Source organism: Protopterus annectens, chromosome 7.part0, assembly GCF_019279795.1.
Source record: "Protopterus annectens isolate FY-2018-M chromosome 7.part0, PAN1.0, whole genome shotgun sequence".
NCBI classification, from domain to species: domain Eukaryota; kingdom Metazoa; phylum Chordata; order Ceratodontiformes; family Protopteridae; genus Protopterus; species Protopterus annectens.
In genome coordinates this window covers 1,197,515,911-1,197,525,535 of record NC_056739.1, presented here as the reverse complement: position 1 = coordinate 1,197,525,535, position 9,625 = coordinate 1,197,515,911, and the positions used below count along the sequence as shown (strand labels likewise).

The 9,625-nt window shown below is 43.3% G+C and overlaps 1 protein-coding gene across 2 annotated transcripts in view; it reads left to right on the top strand.

Annotated features, from left to right (window-relative positions):
* CPEB1 (cytoplasmic polyadenylation element binding protein 1) overlaps positions 1-9,625 on the top strand; it is a 2,007,200-nt gene that overhangs the window by 772,586 nt on the left and 1,224,989 nt on the right. For both annotated transcript variants that reach the window (XM_044077812.1, XM_044077811.1), the window contains exon 8: positions 532-730. In XM_044077812.1, coding sequence (XP_043933747.1) covers positions 532-730 — 199 coding nt within the window. The remainder of the gene's footprint in view (positions 1-531; positions 731-9,625) is intronic.

Sequence of the window (9,625 nt, the reverse complement as noted above, 5' to 3'; positions counted from 1 at the left end):
TATTCCCCCAAAAAAGGGGTTTTTGGGTTTCTACCAACAGAATTAACTTACTTGAATTCCACCGTGAAGCAATTAAAGGCACATAGCCAAATACCGTTCATTGCCATCTGCATACCCAGCTTTTCAAGGGTTGTGTAGTTTTGAATTTGTACACAAGTTGGTGTGAGGCATTTGTAAACTGTTTATTGAATATCCCCACATCCTGCCTTCAGCTGAAATGTACTATTAACTGTGTATGTATTTAGTGATTTTAAGTGCCAGTTGTTTTTTAACTCTCCTTACACTAAGCTTTCACCCTGCTGTGCCAGTAGTACAATTGTAGGAACTATGTAGTTTTAAGTATATTAGCTAGACTTTGGTACACAAGTGGAAACCGTAATGGTGCTAAAGATGTGATCCTTGTGGTCACATACCTGGTGAATTTTTTGTGCATTTTTATAGCAACTGAGTACTAAAGCTGTACAAGTGAACATTTAGCATTGATGCTTATTCTTAATGGTTGATTTGAGATGTAAACCCATTGTTTTCCAGGTGCAGGTGATCCCTTGGGTCCTAGCTGATAGCAATTTTGTTCGTAGCCCATCTCAGCGCTTGGATCCAAGTAGAACAGTCTTTGTGGGAGCTCTGCATGGAATGTTAAATGCTGAAGCTCTTGCTTCCATCATGAATGACCTGTTTGGAGGAGTGGTGTATGCTGGGATTGACACAGATAAGCACAAGTACCCAATTGGTAAGTTCCTTGCTGTTCTTGATTGATTTTTAGGTCCCTTCCTCTTTTGCTTAACACAAGTGATTTGATCTATGTGGACTGCTTTGCATGCCTTGAAGGGTAAGACAAGCTATGGAGACATGAATTTTTTTCTTTTTTGTTTGGTTAGTTCTAGTAAACCTGTGAAGTGTTCTTTGCATTGTGATACATTCACATTTATTTTTTTTATTAGTTTATTTGGTTGTCAGTTGAAGGTTTGTGGAATTCTTTTGCTTGGAAGGGAGGCTTGTTAGCAAATGGTATGCTTATTGACTGGGAAGAGCCTGCTGTCTTGCTAAATCCTCTTTCCTCCAAGGGATTTGCCTGATTCTTAGGGCTGACTCCATCTATTTCAGTTTCATAGGAAGTGACCATTCAGCTACCCAGAGTTTTTTTTCCTAAGACAAGTAGTCCAGAGTTCATCCCCAGATGATCTCTCATGTTGGCGGACTTTACTCTGAGACAACCAGCTGTGTAGGATCAGTTGTATTGCAGTGGTCTTTTGGGAGAGATGTTTTAGCTTTTAATATGAAAAAAGTCTGGAAGTTCACCATATTTGATGTATATAGACTACTTTTGATTAGAGTTTCTGCTGTTGGTCAGACACACTTCCAAAGCTTACAGCACAAGTTTGTGTGTACCACATTTAGAGCAAGTGTCAACTTTATGAATTGATGGGAAATTATCTCCTCAAATAGAGATACTGTAAACATTTTGAATTAGAGTACTAATGTGTTTGTCATCTTGCAATAGGGAGAGTACTGTTTGGAGAGGCCTACGTCAGATACGTTGGATTTTATTTTGGGGGCATCAGCAGTGAGGCACTTCTTACTAACCATGTTCATGTGTGCAAATCCATGCTGGGGAGGCATTTAGTGGAAAGAATGTCTAATATCCAGGAGTAACACTAGAGATTGACCCTACTTTTGGGTCCGGTATTTCTTTTTTACACACTTTTATTAAATGATCGTTTAAGATACAAGAACACATTAATGGAAAACAAGCCATGTTTTCTGTTTGCATACATTATAAATCACATGTTTTCTTTCAGTCTAGCATTACATAAATTGCTCAGTTTATGCCTTTGATGACCTCTTGCTTCTGGATTGGTAGGGTTGACCCTACATGCATCATTGGACTGCAGATTTAATTCAACCATAATGATCAAGATTTGGTGGATCATTTTGTAGCCTAATCTACCTTTATTAGAAAAAATGCATGAAATGACTTGGGTCAAAGTTCTCAGTAGTTGAGGGGTTGACATTGCACCAGATGTCTATTTTAGCAAATAACAAGGGGTCCAGAAATTTAGTTTCACTTTTGGCTCCCACTTTGATGTCTAAAATATGCTTCCATTTGTGGAGTGTTATAGGTTGTGTCAACCAGACCCTGGTTGATCTTACTGTTCTCAACACTGAGTTGAAGCCTGCTTTTCCCTCTGGGTGCCATTCAGGCCAAGCAGGGTTTGTTTTCCAAGGTAGTAATGGTCCAGTGGGGGCTTTGCATGTTTAGGCCCAAGCATCAAAGCAGATATGCCAAGTCTGTGGGTGTTGTCTGTTGTACTTCACCTTCATGGAAAATGACCTGATACCAGCGCTGATTGTGGCACAGCACTTGCCTTTTTATTGGTTCCATGTCATCTAACACCCAGCACAAGACTTATTTACTCAAGAAGACCATGCTTGACCGAATTTTTTAGAGTCAAAAGGTTAGTTGGGAAGGGCATGTACATTATTTGTTCTCAAGTTCATATGATGTCTGAAGACCTGAAAAGCCATTTTCTGGGCTAGACAAAGGCACAAACATAGAATTTAATAACTTCCTTTAGAAAAACTGAGGCTTATGAGGTCCAGCTTGGAGTGTTCATAAAACAGTGGAACCTCCAGAAATGTCTTTACTAACAGTGGAATCTCCAGAAGAAGGGTTGGAGAATCATTGTGTGGAATGCAAGATGTTGCATCTTGGAGGCTCCTGACTGCTCCTGTAACCCCTTAAAGTGGGCACCCTTTAAAAGCTCCCCTATTGGAATTGTTCCCTTACCCAGCATTGAAGAGTTATCTATTTCATTATAGATCAGATGCCACAACATTTTGCTATTTAGCAACTAGTCAGATTCCAGATGTTAGACTGGTGTTTAATATTGTCTGCCATGTCAGTGCTGTGACACAAGTATGTTTTTGCTGTTGAAGGTCCTGAGGGCTTTCACATGTTCGCCAGTATTGATTCCAGTTCTCCCTGTTGGATAAAGCCTTGAAGCATGCATGCTGTAGTAATTTTGATAAGGAGATTTTTTCAGCCTGCTTTTACGTTCTAAGGTGCGTTTCCCTGATGGTTCAGCTATGACCATGAGTGACCAGGGACTGAGATGGGGATGAATTGGATAAGTTCATCTTTGAGCACTGTTACTTGTATAGAAGTAATTTGCTAGTTGTGTATAAAAATGTGTAGCATCCACATGCTCTGTACTTACCCCTGCAGCTGTAGTCTTTAGAATGCATACGAGAGTGACTAATCTCTACTACTGTACAAGGGGCTGTTAGTCTATGGTCCTTCCTGTTATGGCACTGTCTTCAAAGTAGTAGTTACTTGGGTGCATTGTTCTTCCTACAGTGGATAGTTTTGCCCAGACCATGATTTGAAAACTAAGTGTACTTATTGCCTATTAATGTGGATATTTTACTTTTCCTTTATGGATAGGCAAGAGTTTTTCATAAAAGGTAATACTGGGAACAATATGGCCAAGGGAACTGTGAAAGGAATGACTACATCTTCTGGAGATCCCAGGTAGCCACTTAAAGGCACAGGCACCTTGTCAAATAGGAAATGCTGGGACAAAGTACATACTCTGAATAGAGGTATTAAATGTTGGTATGTGCTTTGTATCCAGGACAGCAGTCAAAATTAGATGTTTGTGTTTCACTGTTGGTCCTGACTTGAGATTTCCTGCAGTGAAAGCCCTTGGCTGGCCTGACTACCAGAGGGAAACAACTCATTCCTCCAAGAGTTGGCAGACGCCCTGATGTCTATTTTCTGATATATTGGGAGCCAGCCAATTTCATTAGTTCAATCTGCTCTTGCCATCAGATCGTGAAACAGTGTTTCAGTGCATTGCTCGGTTAGCACCAGGGTGTAGTCGTCTTAAAGCTATGTACCCAGTTAATGAACCTTTTTTACCTTTTCTTTTTTACTCTTGTCAGTTGTCTCCATTGTGGTAAGCAGATTCCACAATGAGACTCCCATTCTTTTTGTCACCTATTTAGGCCCATATTAGAATGTACCTGCCATTTCTGTGCTCATTTCAACACTAGGACTGTTGACCGTAGGGCAGAGATCTTAACTTGGCACCTTAGTGTTGCATCAGTCAAGTTCTCAGTGTCCGATATTGTCCACCAGTCTGTGGTTGAGATCCCTAAACGCAAATGGGATAATGAAAAACGACCAGGCTTAGGGCCTCTGACAACAATTGCTCTGTCAGCTAATCTTCCAAGGCTTGTGATCACTGGAGAGGCGAGGCACTTTCGCAGCCCCCTTCCACAACTGAGGTGGTGGCACAGGCCTTTATCGAGACCTGTTTGGAGTCTGATATTCAGTCTGGTCCCTCAACTTCCACATGAACCTTAAGACTTGGTTCATCCGTTGGGTCCTGGGCTGCTCTGCAGGTCTGTGCTTCTGATGAACATGCTTGAACTAGGGACACTCCTTTGTGGTGTCGGCCAGCGCCAGCTGCACATTCCCCTTGAGAGACTGGCATCAGAATTGCAGATGTACCTCTGCCAAAACTGAGCGCTACCCCAACAAAGGGAATTTCCTCTTGGTGTATTCCTAGGCCTACCTGCTCTCCCACACACTGTTTTCAGCAAGGTTTGGTTAGGCTAGCTGAAGATTTAATTTCCGTGGTCAGATCCAGGCAACCCTCTATTTGGGTCTTCCCCAGGGAAAAGGGAACTGACAGAAGTCCTTTCTGATCCTTTTGAGTCAGCTGACTATTCTGACCAGGAGTCTGATTTTGATGAACCCCTCCTGACTTCCTTTGAAGAGTCCGATTCTGATGAAAACCTGGCTTCTGCTCTCCCCCTTCCCCCAAGGACATTTCTTTGGGGTAACTCTTCACGCCATCAGGTGGCTTTTCCAGTGGGAAGCCCAGGATTACCCACAATCCAAAGAAGATTAGAGAATTCCTTGTCCTGCAAAAGTACCAGCCTGTTGCCATCCCTCCGATTTTAGACATTGCAGAAGGTGTTTTCTTGTATTCCTCTTTGAATTCAGATTTCCTTCCTCCAGCCCTTCGAAAACCAGACCAGTTTTATAACGTACTGGACTCTCAAGCATTTCTTTAAGAACCCCTTTGCTGACCCAGAGGTTATGACCCCAGGACTCAAAGGAGTGAGTTAGTTCCTCTTTGCACCCTTCCCACTTATAGAGAGAGTAGGGCTCTTGATAGATTTTGCAAAAAAAAGTTTACACCTCTGCCACTAGCTGTGAAGGTCCTTAACTGACAATTCCACATGATAAAGTACCACCAAACCATTCTGGATCAGTTGAACCAAAAACTTAAATTGAGGACCAGAATCTTTCAAAAGAATTATTGGACCTATGTCACTTTAGCTGCCAAGCTAGGCATTCCTTACACTGTGACTGTGATGCTACGGAAGCTTCAAGCTGGGCTCTAGCTACTGGTTCTGTTATTAGAAGACATGAATGCCCAAGGGAACAATCTCTCCCTGAACATGTCCAGTCGAATCTTTTGGATACCCCCTGGACAAGGATTTCCGCTTTGGGCCTAAAACTGAGGCTGTACTTAAAAATGGAAGACAAAGCTAAATCCATGCAAACTTAACTTCCTTCAGGTTCAGCCTCCTAGATTTGGTAGGAGCTAACCCTCGAAGCACTGGTAGTTTCCTTTATAGTCCAAAAACCTACATGGCGCGCACTGCCTGGAAAGAACATTAAGGCAACAACAAAGAATCAGGCAGTGCACTTATGACACTACCAGGCAAGGGGAGTTCTAGGCCACAAGCCCCTGGCGGAGCAACAATGACTTGTCATTCCCAGTCTGTTTCCCCCTTTCCTTCCCCTCCCCTCACAAGAACAGGACTAAGACTATCCCTTTTCAAGGAAAGTTGGTGTCTCATCACTTTGAACAAGTGGGTTCTAAGCATTATTTCAGATTTGTACAGGCTCACTTTCAAAGAACCACTAAAAGCATTCAGGCCTTCTAGACATTCCCCCAAACCAAAGGACAGAGGCCTTTTGCCATATCCAGAATTTGTGCTCCCGGGGGGGGGGGGGGTCAGTAGAACCAGTTCCAGAACACCTAAAAGGAATTGATTTATGTTCCAGGCTATTCCTGGTTCCCAAAAAAGGAAGGCTCTTTGCATCCCTTTCTAGACTTGACTGCCCTCAGTCAGTTCCTGTTGGTCCCAAAGTTCAGAATTTTAACTCTTCAAAAGCAGTTACCCATGAAGCCTCAAAGGCCTTCATGGTCACCCTGGATCTAAAAGATGCCTACTTGCACATTCCCATAAAGGAATCTGTCTTTTTACACTTCAGAGCAGGTACCAGTCACTGTCAATTTTCTGCCTCTGCCCATTGGCTTGTCTGCCTCTCCTGGGGTCTTCACAAAGTGCTTAGATGCTATGATTGCCTTTTGCAGGGCCAGAGGAGTCCAAATCTACCCCTACTTGGACAATTGTCTAATAAAAGCCACGAGTCTTTCAAAACTCAACTCAGATGTGGTGTTCACCCATGACCTCCTGACCTTCCTGGGCTTCCTTACAAATAAACAAAAATTAAACACAGAATGCTGTACCAAGATTGTCTTCCTGTAGGGCTCTTTTGGACTCATCCCTTCAAAAGGCCTTCCTACCACCAGACAGGGTCTCTTTCTGGAGTCAGTACTTCTAAAGATTATGCAAAGACAATGCCTCACAGCCAGGAGTTCCTTAGAACATTGGGCTATGTGACATCTTGCATCCTCATGGTCCCCTTGGCCAGGCTGCACTTGAGGAAGTTCCAGTGGTATCTTAAAAATGTGTAGTGCCAACATGCACAGTCCCTTTCAACTAAGATGCAAGCTGATCCCTTGTTTCAACAAGGAATTTGCACGTTGGGCACAAGCTTGTGCTCAGAACCAGGGCCTTCCTGTCAGGTTTCACCCCCCCCAGGAGCACACCCTCACCATAGATGCCTCAGAGACAGCTTGGGAGGCTCATTTCAAACACTTCCAGACCCAAGGAAAGTGGAAAAAACAGTTCAGAAAATAAACTTGGAGCTTATGGCAGTTTAGAAAGGCCCAGTAGCATCCAGAGAAAAATGGAAACCAGGGGTGCTTTTAGTAAAACCAGACACCGCAATTATGTGGTACATAAGCAGGAGGGTACTCGCTCCTATAGTCTGTCGCCTAGCAATACAGGTTTGGGAGATGAGTCACTCTCTGGGGGTTGCACCTTTTTCGCACAGTAACTTCCAGGTGCTAACCTAGCAGATCACCTCAGCAGAAACCTGATGGACCCCCCACAAATGGCATCTGCATTGGTGAAACATTTCTCAGCATAGCCAAAGAATTGGAGAGTTCCCCAGATAGATCTCTCTGCCACCAGGGAAAATGCTCAACTGAAAACATTCTGCTCCAAGAGCAACCTTCCCTCAGCCTGGAAGAGAGGTGTATTTCCTTTCCCTTGGACTCTCCCTTTCATCTCTGCATTTCTCCCCTTACCTCTGTTTCCTCAGGTGCATTTAAAAAATAAGGGAAAAGGGCCAAGGGCAGAACTGATGGCCGCAGACTGGCCTAGGCAACACTGGTACCATTTCCTGCTCAACCTAAGCAACAGAAAAGCAAGGCCATTTCTTCAGAGTGGACCTTCTGGACTACGTGACAAGGGAAGGATTGTACACCCCAACCTTCAGACACTCAGACTTTCAGCCTGGTTAATTCCACAGCATCCTGGATGGATACTGCCCTAAGGAAGCGGGTTCAAGAATCCTTAGAGGCCAGAGTACCAGGAGATCTTAGTCACCTAAGTGGCGAAGGTTTTCTATTTGGTGTCAACATCGGGGCCACAATGCTATTAGCCAATATTTCCATCATCCTAGATTACTTGGCTAATCTGGTTGATAAGTGCTTCTTATCCTCCATTAAAATTCATGCCTCTGCCATTTTGGCCTATATCCTGGTTTTGTCTCACCCTCTTCTCAGACAAATTAAGGATGTGATTCATATCAGACCTCCCAGGACGACAACCTTACCCCTCCATTGGAATCTAGTTTTCTTCTCTGAAAATCTGACCCTGCCGCCTTTCAAACCAGCAACTTCTGCTACCTTAAGGTTTCTAACTTGGAATACTGCCCTTTTGCTGGCTATCTCTTCTGCTAGAAGAGTCTGAGCTGCAGGCAGTCCATAGCAGTGGAACCCTTCCTCATCTTCCATTGAGACAGTCTCCGTCAGGACTAAGCCTTCCTTTTATGCCAAAGGTGCTGACAGGCACATCGTTGAATCAAGCCATACACCTGCCTACTTTCTTTCCCAATCCACAGAACCAGAGATAATTATTCCTTGGCTGTACCTAGGCAGCTCTCTTACTATCTTGACAGAACTGAGACTGAGAAAATCAGACCAACTCTTTGTGGCATTTACCACCAGTTCTGAAGGAAAACCAGTTTCCAAACGGACCATCTCCAAATGGATCTCTCTCTGTATCTCATTTTAAAACGGCTGTCATGGTAGGAAGCCACCTGAGGCTGTCAGGACATAGTCTACTAGGACTACTGTTGCCTTTCTAGGAGGAGTCCCTACCAAGGACATTCTGGAAGCTGTTATACCTAGTCACCTGTGCTTACCTTCACCAAACACTACCATTTATCAGCCTTTTCCAGGTCCAGAGCAGGATTTGCCATTGTCATTTTGCAGGGCATCCTGTCCTTTACCTACCTTCCACCCTCCTTTTCAGCTGTGGGAATCATCCCACAAGTCAGGACTGCAACAGTGAAACACAAACGTAGTACAGTTACATAAACTTACCATAAATGTAGATGTATTCACTGTTGCAGTCTTCTTTCCCTCCCTTGTTTTCCCTTATCCTACAGGGTTAACTGGTTACAAACTTCCTTTCAAGCCAAAGGGGCCCTCCTTTTTAACCCCTTCCTTTGCTTTTCTGGCTTAGGCTTTTACTTCAGTCCTCGTGCTCCTCTGATGGTAGGAGCCCCCTAGATCAATCCTGAATTCATGACTTCTGTTGGCTGCATACCCGAGCATACTGATACCAGTGAGGGTGTCTGCTAGCTCTTGGAAGAGGGAGATTTTTTTCTCTGGTAGTTAGGCTGGCCAAGGGCTTTCACGACAGGAAATCCCACAAGTCAGGACTGCAACAGTGAATAATACTATAACATCTGCATTTTTAGTAAGTGTACGCAACTATACTTTTTAAATGTATTTAACAGAAATATATGGCTTATAAATTTATCTAAAACACTTGAAACAGATTTCTGAATTTAGCTGATGGTGTATAAAAGTCCAACTTGAGTTGGATAGGCTGGGAATTTGGGACTCTGCCAAGCAAGTCATTTATTCCTCTAAAGTATCTGCTGTATTGGCATGACATACTTCTTCAAATCTGAATGCAGTCCTTGTGTAAGCATCTTAGACAGTCATGGTAAAATTATAGGTTTGTAGGCAAGTTCTAAGTTAACTGCCTGTGTGGGCAATTTTAAGAATAGTCCGTTTCCCATTTTGTGCTCAAATCATGAAATGTATAATAGAAGTGAATATAGGAAACATCCAGTCGTAAAATGAAGAGCTTGACTGGGCCTGTTGTATATAAATATCAATGTGACAGTATGGAGCTCATATGTGTAATGTAGTACTCGGAACAAATGTACTTT